General features: G+C 42.7%; 1 protein-coding gene across 1 annotated transcript in view; it reads right to left on the bottom strand.

The window, feature by feature from the left end:
- The window catches only part of LOC126204404 (aldo-keto reductase family 1 member B1-like), an 88,721-nt gene that overhangs the window by 26,411 nt on the left and 46,991 nt on the right, over positions 1-15,319 (bottom strand). The window contains exon 4 of the mRNA XM_049938782.1: positions 11,795-11,986. Coding sequence (XP_049794739.1) covers positions 11,795-11,986 — 192 coding nt within the window. The remainder of the gene's footprint in view (positions 1-11,794; positions 11,987-15,319) is intronic.

The following is a 15,319-nucleotide window of genomic DNA, read 5'->3' on the forward strand; positions in this document are numbered from 1 at the left end:
GCCCCCCCCCCCCCCCCCAAATGGCACATAGTTTACAGAGTTCAGCAAACAGCAAGGAGTCTGTTTGCCTACCTTGCCCCTGGTTATTGAGGTAGGGTAGCCAAAATACATGATTCAGGTATACACAAGAGCTTTGGAAACTGTTTCAGCAGTATGTCTTGGATGGGGTAGCCTCTCCCCAGTGTGTTACCCTGTCAACAATGGAGAGGAGGTAGCAGTAGTTGTCAGATGCTCCAAAGGAGCCAACCAGGTCCACATGAATGTGTTGGAAGCAATCCTTTGGTATCTGTAAGGTACCTAGTGGAGGGTGAGTGTGCCGGTTGGTTTTACATCACTGATGCAGTACACAAGCCCTGTCCACAACTAGTAGTCTCACTGAATATGGGGCTAAACATATTGCTGAGTTATAAGGTGAGTAGTAGGTTTGAAACCAGGATTGACAAGGTTGTAAAACAGGTTTAAAATAATTCTGCAGAATTCTTGTTGGGCAAGTGGGCATGTGGATCCCTGCGATGTGTTGCAGAGGACAAGGCTAGTTGAACCGGGGATAAACTTTGGCTCAATGATAAGGGTGAAGGAGGCATCATTCAGGAAGTTCTGAAGCTGAGGGTCATCCTGCTGAGCCTGTGTGAGCTTGTCAAAATCAATCATGGCCAAGATGATGCCAATGTGCGACTGGTAGTCAGTGAGTATATCACCTGCACCCCTCACATGATGGACATCCATTGTGAATTGCACAATGTATTTGAGGTGATAGTAATGGCAGAGGCACTCATCCTTAGGTGGGCAATGAAAGGCATCAGCTAGGGGCTGTTGTCACTTTGAATGACAACAGGTGTTCTTCAATATCTTCTATGAAATACTGCCTCATAAAGGGGCTTAGCTCTTTGTTGTAAGCCAACCATGTGCACTGTGCCTTGGTCAGCTTATGGGAGAAGAACCACAAGGGTTGATTGGAGCCATTGACCTCTTGTTGAAGAACGGCTCCTATTGCTAAATCTCTAGTGTCAACAGTGGTGGACATGGGAGATTCTGGAATTGGGTGAGCTAAATTGGTTGCCCGAACCAGACTGTCCATGATCACTTGAGAGACACATTGCATGTCCTTGATCCATGTGAGCTTCCTGTGACTGTTTGTATCTTTGCCTTGAGGGTCTGTGTTAAGGTTACATGCATGGTGGTGACATGGAGAAAGTGATGGTGATAGAAACTAACTGTCCTGAGGAAACACTGCAGTTCGTGGTAGTCAGATGTTGGTGGTAGGTTATAAATCAGCCCTGTGCACTCTGGAACTGGGTGGATGCCACAAGCATTAACAATGTGGACCATGAAGATGACATGCATCTAATGGAGTTGACATTTGTCAGTGTTGATCACTACACCGTTAGTTTTGAGAGAGCTGAGAACTTGTTCGAGGTGGGCAGAGTGTGAGGCCATGTTTGATGAAAAAATGAGAATATCGTCCAGATATGCATAATAAAAAGAACATTTAAAAATCAGGCTATCTATAAAGCATTGCCAGGTTTGTGCAGCATTTTTTAGTCTGTAAGGCACAAAAAGGAACTCAAACAATTTAAGATGTTGTTATGGCAGTCTTGTGAATGTCATCTTTGTATAGGACTGAACACTTTAGGACTGGCAAGGTAGTGTGTGGAGTTTTGGATATTGCAGACTGGTTAGTTGTTCATGATGGTGCAAGCATTCAAGGCACAATAGCCCCACAAAGACTGGCCGAGCCGTTCTTCTTAGGGAGGAGGCAGATGGGTGAGGGCCAGTTGCTATCTGATAGACAAACAATGCCTGCTTGTAACAACTCATCCACCACTTCCTTCGCCATCTGGGGGTGGTCAGGGTGTAGATGTCTGGGGTGCTGACTAACCATTGGGCTGAGTGTACTGTTAATGTGGTGCACCAATCCATTGTTGATGGCTGACAAGATAAAAAGATCATACAGGGTAGAGCCATTGATTGAGAGCTTGTCAGTATGGACTGCATGGAGGTGGGAGTCCCAAGCAGCAGAAAAAATGTCAGACTTCAGCTGTTGGCTGGAGCCAGGTTGCCCAAGCAAGACTTGTGCAAGCATGATGTGATCAGTGAGCTGCAGAGGTTCAGGCGTGGTGTGTCAGACAGCACCACATGCAGGTACTGGCTCAGCCCAAAAGGGGGTGGCATCAGATAGTAGCTGCAGACTGGAGCTGGACTGTCCAAGCAAGGCCAGTGCATGTGCATGTGCAGCACAGTCAATGAGCTGAGGAGGTTCTGTCACAGCATGGCAGGCAGTGCTGGATGCAGCTGGGCAGTGGCGTACTGCGCAGGCATGGACTCAGTGTGGATGAGGCTGTTCTGCCAGGTGCAGAGAGGCGGGTGGATGCTGCACAGGCATGGATGCAGCACAGCAGGCATCCTCTGGTACAGGCAAGGGGGTGGGGAAGGTGAGTAGTGGCAGTGTGAGCAAACTGTGGATGACAGCAGACAGCGAAGGAGTGGGGATGGAATAAGTGGCAGACAATGTACTGACTTGGGTAAACAGTGAGGTGGGTACTACTGCGTCAGGCAACTTGAGGTATCAGGTAGCATTGGTACATTTGGGTAGTGAGGCAGCCAGGATGCATGTGCTGTCAGCAGTCCAGTCAGGAGGCATGTAGGTGAGCTTGTTTGCATGCTGTAAGGGGAGAAGGTGAAAGGCCCCAGGACCACTTCCATAACATCAGTGATGATGAATGACCATGTGAAGGGTGTAGCAAAGCCAATGTCTAGAGTCTATATCTGGATATCCCTAACAGCGATAGTAGAACCATTAGCAGCTATCGAGAAAAGGTGCGAAGCTGCCGACATAGCCATGTGAGGTGGTGTGCTGACCTGCAATCTGGTGCCAACCAGGAAATATAATCCTCTAATGTGTTCAAGGATCTACAGACTGTTGTTCAGAGTGACATAAGAAGCTGGTGGGCAGGTGGTGACTTTGTGTGTGTCAAGGCAGCATACACATTGTCCACAGCTTGGGGAGACTCCCGCAGGCCATGAGGCCAGATTGGATAATCACAAGGTTGATGACAGAGATGTGCCAAAGCGGTCATTGTACCAACAGAGGCAAGACTGCATGTGCGTGGCTGCTGATGTATCAAGAGTGACATCTGGAGCTAAATTTGTTTTGTAAACACAGGAGGTGATGGCTGCTGTGATGTCAGAGTTGGTGGGGCCGGGAGCGCTCAGTGACTGTTGGTGGCAGCAAGAGATCACACACATGGCAGTGGAGCATGCATATGTATACCACTGTTAGGAGCTTTGTTGATGCTGTACCTATACCAAGAAATGGTGAAAATGTGGTTAGCCATGGAAAGGCAGGCATCAGGAGACTGGTTACTAGCGACAAGTAAAGTCATCTGCACCTGGGATGGGAGCATGATGATCCACAACATCCACAGTGCCTTATCAGGCTTGATGCACAGGTCTAATTTACTGCAAAGAACACTACCACAGTTTGAGGAGGTCCCCTCCTGTAAATGTTGGTTGTAAAGTATCTGATGTAGCTGCTCATCAGTAATACAGCAGAGGCCTCACTACAGCATTGATTTGGTGGTCCCATACTTGTCCATACACAGTGACATAGTTCATGTTGTCTGGTGTTGGTGGTGAATATGCTTTCAATGAACGCAAACCACAGGTGTTGGTTATCTATCAAATTATGGTAGATTGAGCCATGAAGCAGTCAACTGTTTGCTTTGATATTGTGGTTGGAATATGGCCACACATCACAGGTAGAACTGCAAGTGGATGGTGGCTGGTAATGCAGGCAGCTGCATGTATTAGAGAGCGGATGGCATGTCGGGGGCAGGGACGAGACAGAATGCGTATCAGGCAGACACATGTCTGGTACATGCAATAACAGCTGTTATGTGGTCAGTATGGCTCAATAGTCCAGGTCATGAAAATTTTGAGAGACTGCAGGGGTAGATATTACGCTGGTAGAGTTCGTAACAAAGTCAAGAGGCAGATTGTCAGTTGCATTGCGTTGTTGTGCACCTGCAATTTGCAATGAGGCTGCAATGTGAAGAAGTGTCACTGTCCCTTTTAATCACTTGGGCAACATACGGAGCACTGTTCATGTCTTTTAATAGTGAGAGATGCAAGAGAGCGATGAAATTTCATTGTCTGCATAACACAATCAATGTGTGAGGGCCACATTGTCGAGAAATTTGCACTAGTTTAGCATTCACTCAAAGTTCAGGGTCACCAGTGTGGAACTCCAGTACTTAGTGATAGTAAATGATAGAAGATACAGTAATACAGAGTACACAACACTCTTTATTTTACAGCAAGTTGAAACGTATGAGGATACATGACGTAACACACTCGAGTCACAGAGCGAACTGAACTGGTACCATCAACCATCAGAGATAAAACTGCAATGCTAACAGCCTCACATAACAATACCACATGCAAGGCAGAAATTTGGTTCCTAATTTACATTCCACAGAGACACATGGGTTTCTATTTCAGCTGTGCAAAATACAGATTGCAGTTTACATTTTGGTCTTTGTAAGCAGTTTCTAAATCAGTTGTTTTGTATGGATGTCTTTGGTTAAGTAAGTCCCAGAAACCCACATGGGATAGTCCTATGGAGCTAGTCATACAGTTCAGTTCTCATACAGTATTATGTTGTGCAGATAAGTTATTATATTTCTTTATCTTCACAAGGAGGTTATTTGTTCTTGGTTTTTCTAAAAAATGCATGTGAATTACTACTCTCTTGTAGCAGCTTATGTTGAGTCAATCTGGATATATCATGGTGTGATGGTTGGATCCTGTATGACGGAAAAATATGTAATCACTTTGAAGGTAACCTAGTTAATATGAAAATATACAACTAATGGTGAATGTGACATGGAGACAATACATGAAAGGATGTACTTATACATTTCATCTTAATTGTGTTCTTTTCTAAAAAATCAGCTTGATGTACCCTCTAGGCAACAATCAAGATTTCAAGATTGATATACAAACAGATGAGAAATTTTTTAATACATTGATCTATCATTCTCACCCATGCATTCTAGTTGCACTAGATTATCAATCTGTGCAACAAAAATTAAAAACAAATTTCCTACATTTTTGTATCTATGAATTATTGGGGAGAGCGTGGTTGCAAAATGACAGAAATTATTATGTTACAGGTGGAATTTAAAGGCAAATATCCATATTACATTCAGGCCAAATGTGCTATGTTTATGTCAGGTGATCTCAGGTGAGTCCATGCTATCAGTGGGGATCCCTGTAACTACCAGCTCCTTGTCTGTAACCATGAGGCTAAGTTTCTCCAGCCAGAAGCAGGAGACATTGAGTAGAGCCTGGAAAGGATGGAGTAACAAGGGGAAGAGGGTCAGGGGTAATGAGGGGGGGGGGGGGGGGAGCTGCCATGAGGGTAGAGTCTGTATAAGGTGATTTGTCAATGAGATATTGGTCAATTAATGGAGACTGTGACTGGCTTGTCATTAAGGAGACTGTAATAAGTGTTGGTGTCATGTTGGAGAACTGTACATGGGTCCGAGAACGTGGGCTGGAGTGCCGTGTGAACAGCATTGTCACACAGCACAATGTTATCAAGGGATATCAAGGGAGGGCGGACGCTGGGGGACATGAAGGTTGGCAATGTGATGCCAGATGCTGTTAACCAAAGCAGAAAGCAAGGTTGGTGGTCAGAAGAGACAAAATTACAGGGGGGAGATAGTGACTCACCATATAAAATCACAGCTAGTGAGCCACTGACGTCTTGTTTATGCACTGTGCAGATACTGAGCAGCAACCACGAGAGTGCGTCAGACCAGCCCCCCCCCCCCCCCCCCCCAAATGGCACATAGTTTACAGAGTTCAGCAAACAGCAAGGAGTCTGTTTGCCTACCTTGCCCCTGGTTATTGAGGTAGGGTAGCCAAAATACATGATTCAGGTATACACAAGAGCTTTGGAAACTGTTTCAGCAGTATGTCTTGGATGGGGTAGCCTCTCCCCAGTGTGTTACCCTGTCAACAATGGAGAGGAGGTAGCAGTAGTTGTCAGATGCTCCAAAGGAGCCAACCAGGTCCACATGAATGTGTTGGAAGCAATCCTTTGGTATCTGTAAGGTACCTAGTGGAGGGTGAGTGTGCCGGTTGGTTTTACATCACTGATGCAGTACACAAGCCCTGTCCACAACTAGTAGTCTCACTGAATATGGGGCTAAACATATTGCTGAGTTATAAGGTGAGTAGTAGGTTTGAAACCAGGATTGACAAGGTTGTAAAACAGGTTTAAAATAATTCTGCAGAATTCTTGTTGGGCAAGTGGGCATGTGGATCCCTGCGATGTGTTGCAGAGGACAAGGCTAGTTGAACCGGGGATAAACTTTGGCTCAATGATAAGGGTGAAGGAGGCATCATTCAGGAAGTTCTGAAGCTGAGGGTCATCCTGCTGAGCCTGTGTGAGCTTGTCAAAATCAATCATGGCCAAGATGATGCCAATGTGCGACTAGTAGTCAGTGAGTATATCACCTGCACCCCTCACATGATGGACATCCATTGTGAATTGCACAATGTATTTGAGGTGATAGTAATGGCAGAGGCACTCATCCTTAGGTGGGCAATGAAAGGCATCAGCTAGGGGCTGTTGTCACTTTGAATGACAACAGGTGTTCTTCAATATCTTCTATGAAATACTGCCTCATAAAGGGGCTTAGCTCTTTGTTGTAAGCCAACCATGTGCACTGTGCCTTGGTCAGCTTATGGGAGAAGAACCACAAGGGTTGATTGGAGCCATTGACCTCTTGTTGAAGAACGGCTCCTATTGCTAAATCTCTAGTGTCAACAGTGGTGGACATGGGAGATTCTGGAATTGGGTGAGCTAAATTGGTTGCCCGAACCAGACTGTCCATGATCACTTGAGAGACACATTGCATGTCCTTGATCCATGTGAGCTTCCTGTGACTGTTTGTATCTTTGCCTTGAGGGTCTGTGTTAAGGTTACATGCATGGTGGTGACATGGAGAAAGTGATGGTGATAGAAACTAACTGTCCTGAGGAAACACTGCAGTTCGTGGTAGTCAGATGTTGGTGGTAGGTTATAAATCAGCCCTGTGCACTCTGGAACTGGGTGGATGCCACAAGCATTAACAATGTGGACCATGAAGATGACATGCATCTAATGGAGTTGACATTTGTCAGTGTTGATCACTACACCGTTAGTTTTGAGAGAGCTGAGAACTTGTTCGAGGTGGGCAGAGTGTGAGGCCATGTTTGATGAAAAAATGAGAATATCGTCCAGATATGCATAATAAAAAGAACATTTAAAAATCAGGCTATCTATAAAGCATTGCCAGGTTTGTGCAGCATTTTTTAGTCTGTAAGGCACAAAAAGGAACTCAAACAATTTAAGATGTTGTTATGGCAGTCTTGTGAATGTCATCTTTGTATAGGACTGAACACTTTAGGACTGGCAAGGTAGTGTGTGGAGTTTTGGATATTGCAGACTGGTTAGTTGTTCATGATGGTGCAAGCATTCAAGGCACAATAGCCCCACAAAGACTGGCCGAGCCGTTCTTCTTAGGGAGGAGGCAGATGGGTGAGGGCCAGTTGCTATCTGATAGACAAACAATGCCTGCTTGTAACAACTCATCCACCACTTCCTTCGCCATCTGGGGGTGGTCAGGGTGTAGATGTCTGGGGTGCTGACTAACCATTGGGCTGAGTGTACTGTTAATGTGGTGCACCAATCCATTGTTGATGGCTGACAAGATAAAAAGATCATACAGGGTAGAGCCATTGATTGAGAGCTTGTCAGTATGGACTGCATGGAGGTGGGAGTCCCAAGCAGCAGAAAAAATGTCAGACTTCAGCTGTTGGCTGGAGCCAGGTTGCCCAAGCAAGACTTGTGCAAGCATGATGTGATCAGTGAGCTGCAGAGGTTCAGGCGTGGTGTGTCAGACAGCACCACATGCAGGTACTGGCTCAGCCCAAAAGGGGGTGGCATCAGATAGTAGCTGCAGACTGGAGCTGGACTGTCCAAGCAAGGCCAGTGCATGTGCATGTGCAGCACAGTCAATGAGCTGAGGAGGTTCTGTCACAGCATGGCAGGCAGTGCTGGATGCAGCTGGGCAGTGGCGTACTGCGCAGGCATGGACTCAGTGTGGATGAGGCTGTTCTGCCAGGTGCAGAGAGGCGGGTGGATGCTGCACAGGCATGGATGCAGCACAGCAGGCATCCTCTGGTACAGGCAAGGGGGTGGGGAAGGTGAGTAGTGGCAGTGTGAGCAAACTGTGGATGACAGCAGACAGCGAAGGAGTGGGGATGGAATAAGTGGCAGACAATGTACTGACTTGGGTAAACAGTGAGGTGGGTACTACTGCGTCAGGCAACTTGAGGTATCAGGTAGCATTGGTACATTTGGGTAGTGAGGCAGCCAGGATGCATGTGCTGTCAGCAGTCCAGTCAGGAGGCATGTAGGTGAGCTTGTTTGCATGCTGTAAGGGGAGAAGGTGAAAGGCCCCAGGACCACTTCCATAACATCAGTGATGATGAATGACCATGTGAAGGGTGTAGCAAAGCCAATGTCTAGAGTCTATATCTGGATATCCCTAACAGCGATAGTAGAACCATTAGCAGCTATCGAGAAAAGGTGCGAAGCTGCCGACATAGCCATGTGAGGTGGTGTGCTGACCTGCAATCTGGTGCCAACCAGGAAATATAATCCTCTAATGTGTTCAAGGATCTACAGACTGTTGTTCAGAGTGACATAAGAAGCTGGTGGGCAGGTGGTGACTTTGTGTGTGTCAAGGCAGCATACACATTGTCCACAGCTTGGGGAGACTCCCGCAGGCCATGAGGCCAGATTGGATAATCACAAGGTTGATGACAGAGATGTGCCAAAGCGGTCATTGTACCAACAGAGGCAAGACTGCATGTGCGTGGCTGCTGATGTATCAAGAGTGACATCTGGAGCTAAATTTGTTTTGTAAACACAGGAGGTGATGGCTGCTGTGATGTCAGAGTTGGTGGGGCCGGGAGCGCTCAGTGACTGTTGGTGGCAGCAAGAGATCACACACATGGCAGTGGAGCATGCATATGTATACCACTGTTAGGAGCTTTGTTGATGCTGTACCTATACCAAGAAATGGTGAAAATGTGGTTAGCCATGGAAAGGCAGGCATCAGGAGACTGGTTACTAGCGACAAGTAAAGTCATCTGCACCTGGGATGGGAGCATGATGATCCACAACATCCACAGTGCCTTATCAGGCTTGATGCACAGGTCTAATTTACTGCAAAGAACACTACCACAGTTTGAGGAGGTCCCCTCCTGTAAATGTTGGTTGTAAAGTATCTGATGTAGCTGCTCATCAGTAATACAGCAGAGGCCTCACTACAGCATTGATTTGGTGGTCCCATACTTGTCCATACACAGTGACATAGTTCATGTTGTCTGGTGTTGGTGGTGAATATGCTTTCAATGAACGCAAACCACAGGTGTTGGTTATCTATCAAATTATGGTAGATTGAGCCATGAAGCAGTCAACTGTTTGCTTTGATATTGTGGTTGGAATATGGCCACACATCACAGGTAGAACTGCAAGTGGATGGTGGCTGGTAATGCAGGCAGCTGCATGTATTAGAGAGCGGATGGCATGTCGGGGGCAGGGACGAGACAGAATGCGTATCAGGCAGACACATGTCTGGTACATGCAATAACAGCTGTTATGTGGTCAGTATGGCTCAATAGTCCAGGTCATGAAAATTTTGAGAGACTGCAGGGGTAGATATTACGCTGGTAGAGTTCGTAACAAAGTCAAGAGGCAGATTGTCAGTTGCATTGCGTTGTTGTGCACCTGCAATTTGCAATGAGGCTGCAATGTGAAGAAGTGTCACTGTCCCTTTTAATCACTTGGGCAACATACGGAGCACTGTTCATGTCTTTTAATAGTGAGAGATGCAAGAGAGCGATGAAATTTCATTGTCTGCATAACACAATCAATGTGTGAGGGCCACATTGTCGAGAAATTTGCACTAGTTTAGCATTCACTCAAAGTTCAGGGTCACCAGTGTGGAACTCCAGTACTTAGTGATAGTAAATGATAGAAGATACAGTAATACAGAGTACACAACACTCTTTATTTTACAGCAAGTTGAAACGTATGAGGATACATGACGTAACACACTCGAGTCACAGAGCGAACTGAACTGGTACCATCAACCATCAGAGATAAAACTGCAATGCTAACAGCCTCACATAACAATACCACATGCAAGGCAGAAATTTGGTTCCTAATTTACATTCCACAGAGACACATGGGTTTCTATTTCAGCTGTGCAAAATACAGATTGCAGTTTACATTTTGGTCTTTGTAAGCAGTTTCTAAATCAGTTGTTTTGTATGGATGTCTTTGGTTAAGTAAGTCCCAGAAACCCACATGGGATAGTCCTATGGAGCTAGTCATACAGTTCAGTTCTCATACAGTATTATGTTGTGCAGATAAGTTATTATATTTCTTTATCTTCACAAGGAGGTTATTTGTTCTTGGTTTTTCTAAAAAATGCATGTGAATTACTACTCTCTTGTAGCAGCTTATGTTGAGTCAATCTGGATATATCATGGTGTGATGGTTGGATCCTGTATGACGGAAAAATATGTAATCACTTTGAAGGTAACCTAGTTAATATGAAAATATACAACTAATGGTGAATGTGACATGGAGACAATACATGAAAGGATGTACTTATACATTTCATCTTAATTGTGTTCTTTTCTAAAAAATCAGCTTGATGTACCCTCTAGGCAACAATCAAGATTTCAAGATTGATATACAAACAGATGAGAAATTTTTTAATACATTGATCTATCATTCTCACCCATGCATTCTAGTTGCACTAGATTATCAATCTGTGCAACAAAAATTAAAAACAAATTTCCTACATTTTTGTATCTATGAATTATTGGGGAGAGCGTGGTTGCAAAATGACAGAAATTATTATGTTACAGGTGGAATTTAAAGGCAAATATCCATATTACATTCAGGCCAAATGTGCTATGTTTATGTCAGGTATTAAATTTATTTACAGTTTGGCCAGTTTCCAAGAAATGTTCTGTAACTTTGTTTTATAACTCTCAAACAAATCATAATAATTAATTGAAAACTTCTCACAGAATAAGATGACATGTTCTGTAACCAATATGCATCGTATTCAAACTGATAACTTCTTGGTTACTATTACTGATATTACTTATAGTTGAATTTGGGAAACTTCTGCCATTATTATAACATCTTTCCCCAGCTCTGGGGGATAGATTTAATTATTGCATTGCTGTAGTATCAGCAACAATAGTATCAAAGCTGAAGCTGATGTATTTTGAAAGCTAAGAAACGATCAACCTAAGTATTATCATGCAAATGTTATTTCATTTGTTCCTTAAACAAGTATCAGGCTGCAGCAGAGTATGCATTCTATTAACACATGAATGAATTCAATGTATAAGCCTGGAAGCCAAATCTCATTTACTTTTCAGAAAATTCTATATTGTGTTGAGTAGTAACATATTCTTCACAGTGGCCTAAAGTAAAAAAAAAAGTGTAAATAGCATAAATAATCATTTATTATATTTTTTCACAGCTTTATCCATTCCTGCAATACTAGCAAAAGTATTATTTGCAGTCATGGACTGTTCAACATCATGAAGAATTATTGTCTAAGAGGACAAGTTCTGTAAACAAGCAATATATCTTTTTCTGTATGGAACTGTGCAGAAGATGTAAGCGATGCTATAATAATATTACCTGATTTATAACAGGCTTGATAGTAGCTGCTTCAAGTAATCTGCTGAGTTGCTTGCTATTGAAGTTGGATACACCAATGCTTTTCGCCAGACCTAAGTTGACACACTCTTCCATTTGTTTCCACGTATCCAAATAATCAATATCAGTAGTAATTGCAATGCCATTCTCTGCAGGATAAAATTCATCCCCTTCCTGTTAAATCAGTAGCATTTGCTTATGAAAGTTAAATGGCAAGGCATATTATATTTGGTATGAATAACTCATTTTTTAACATATGCCTGTCCACCATACACCACACACAGACAAAACAAAAAGATGAAAGAAAGAAACAGTGCCACAATATGCAATGAGTATATATCATCTGTTATGTAGGAAATTGATTCAAAACTTATGAACTAATGAAATTTATGAAACAACTCAATTAATCACAAAAGTGGCTTATAGATTAAATACATACAGATTAAAACTACAGCCATGGGGAATCCGTGTGGCTCTTTTCCTTTATTATGATTTTTGTATAATGGTTTGTTAGAGCAGGCTGTCATGTAAATAAGTCATTGTTGAACCCAGTTCTGACAATAGGTACATTGATGAAATTTTTTCCATGTTTAATCACAGGAAAGAAAACAAATGTATTTCCTGGAACAGAGACTCCCTTTCCTTATCACTGATTTGTTAATTACTCTCTCTAAATCTTTAATATCCAGGGTTACCACAGGTTCTGGAAATCAGGTAATATTCAGGGAATTTCAAACATATCAGGGAAATCAGGGAAATTTGGGAAAAACACTGGAAAAATCTCATTTTGTCTCAGTAAATGAAATGGTTTGTTTATCAAGGTGTCATGCATCATCACTGGCTGGTTGCAGCTGAATACATGCACCACTTCCCTACTCCCTCATTCGTGTTGCTTCTCCCCTTCATCCCACTCCCCCCAGCTTGCAGTCAGTGCTGCCACCAATTCTTGCAGCTAGCCTAACAGCTGCCGACAAGAGGCAGGGAGACATGAGAGGTCATTTGTTTGGATCTGATTCTCAGAGACTGTAGACACAGTGGCTGGAGACAGTGGTCATACTTGCATGAGTTGTGTCTGAGTGATTATGTGTGTGCTTTCGTTTTCTGACAAAAGCTATGGCTGAAAATTTAGTTGTGAGAGTGTGATTGACTTTTCTACATGCTTGTCTGTGGTTCAACAATCATGTTTATGGTGAGTTGCTACCTACCCTCAGTATTATTGATTCTCAGAGTATCAAGTTTTCTGTTGCATGGACTGATCACCATGCTCTCATTTCATCAACATACTGTCTATGGCTCACGAATAGCTAGCCACATTAGTGGATTTCCCCAACAGGTCAAAACCAGAGGCCATTTCTGAGTGTATATGTATTGAGTCACGCCTGCCAATCTGAAGCCATTCAGCTCCCACTACGTGCAGGCCCTGCCCATTGGATCTAGTCTCACCAATCTGCCCACAGGCCAGGTCTGTTTGTGTGTGGCATAATGCACTGGATTTGCATGGTTTATCCACACAGTGCTCCTCAGCAATCCACAGACCATCAGCATTGGGATTCAGGAAATGCGACTGTCTCACCATAAGTACGTTATACAGTGTGGCGTTTTGTAGACATTTTATTTGTTCTATTAAATTTTGGCAGTTTAAAAGTAGTTTCTATGTTAGAAAGTATGGACAATAAGAAGAAGAAAATTTTGTCAGTTGCTGGCAGTTTGTATGCTATGTATCACATATTTCAAAACAGAAAAACCACACAACACTTGTAAAATAGTAGATATAACACAGTGGGTAATAACCAAAAACAACAAACATAGTAGAACCAACATCTTATTGGCTGTCATCTACAGTGTTGGTGTACACAATTCTTCCCTGTCTTACACACTTCTTTCAAGAGGCCTACTTTTTTCTGAAGATATTTCTTAAATCAGTGAAGGGATTTTAAATCTGTCTTGCAATTCCAAGGAAATGAATATTTTTGTCATCAAATGTGTTTTATTTATTGAAATAAAATAATATCAGTGGTCTTAATGAAACGTATATCCCATCATACAATGGAAAATTCAGAATGGAATGTAACAATTTTGTGAAAAGTAAAGTTGCTGCTCACCATATAGTGGAGATGCTGAGTCGCAGATAGGCACAACAAAAAGATTGTCACAAATAAAGCTTTCCACACTGCAGAGTGTTGCCTGAGACTGCAGTTGTGTGTGTGAATTGTGTTTGTGTGTGTGTGTGTGTGTGTGTGTGTGTGTGTGTGTTGTCCATTGTTGATGCAGGCCTTACTGGCCGAAAGCTTTATCTGTGACAGTCTTTTTATTGTGCCTATTTGTGACTCATCATCTCCGCTATATAGTGAGTAGCAACTTCCCTTTTCATAATATTGTCACAAATCCCATCAGGCTTGCTTTCTCCATCTGAAACCAGTTCATTACAAAAGATGTTGATGTTAGTATTAAGGTCATTGCTCACATCAGGAAATGCCATATACTTGCAAGTTATTTTTAGGTATTTCCTTGTTTACACTATTGTTTCTTGTATCATAGGTGCTAAGATAGATATATTGTCAACTTAGAACTTAACTTACCCTTGAGATCTCAAAATATGTCAGGGAAAAATGCTAAAACTTGTCTGGAAATCATGGAAATATCAGAGAATTACACTTAGGAAAACATGTGGCAACCCTGATATCTCAAGTTTTCTGAAATGTTATGCTGGCATTTAACTGCTTATCTCCATTTTTCTGTGCTGTCATACAGTTATGTCCATGTTAGTCCTGGTCCTGGGTGACTTCCCTACTTAATTTCATTCCTAATTAGCCCTTTTCTCTAAAGCATATTGAGTTCATTTACACCTTTAATTTCCTGTGGCAGTCTTTTGTACAGTTTTAGGTCTTCGTATAGCATACTATTCTAGTGTTTCTGACTTGTTTTTCCTGTTCAGGTATAAGTAGTGGCTGGATCTAGTTTCATATTATGTATTTAATTGTTTTTAGTATACAAATGAAGATTTCTTCTTATGTACATTGTAGTGAGGAGAGTGTACTCACTTGATACAGTCAGAATTTCTAGCCTCTTGAATAAATTAGTACAAACAGGCCCTATAGCTACCATTTGTTATTCTTCATACATGCCTTTTCTGTCCCTTTAAGACAGTTTGTATGTTACCAGCACTTGTTCCCCAAATATCATTCCAAAACTGAGGACTGAATGCATATATCAAAGATAGCTCACTTTGAGGCATGAAATGTTACACACTGGTGCAAGGATCTGCAGAGCTGTGGATAATGTTTGCCAAAACCCTCATATGTTCTGTCCATTTCTACTGGCATTCTACACTCAACCCCAAGAATTTGATATTACTCATTCTGATACATTATCTTTAATTTTTAATATAGGATCACTGTGTTTTTTATTCAATGAGAAGTATATACAGTATTTTAGTTGATTCAACTGTGGTTTCTTGGTGAAATGTTGTACATTGTATTAACTGAATTAAACACTTTTTTCACCTTG

Source organism: Schistocerca nitens, chromosome 9 (assembly GCF_023898315.1).
Source record: "Schistocerca nitens isolate TAMUIC-IGC-003100 chromosome 9, iqSchNite1.1, whole genome shotgun sequence".
Classification (NCBI taxonomy): Eukaryota; Metazoa; Arthropoda; class Insecta; order Orthoptera; family Acrididae; genus Schistocerca; species Schistocerca nitens.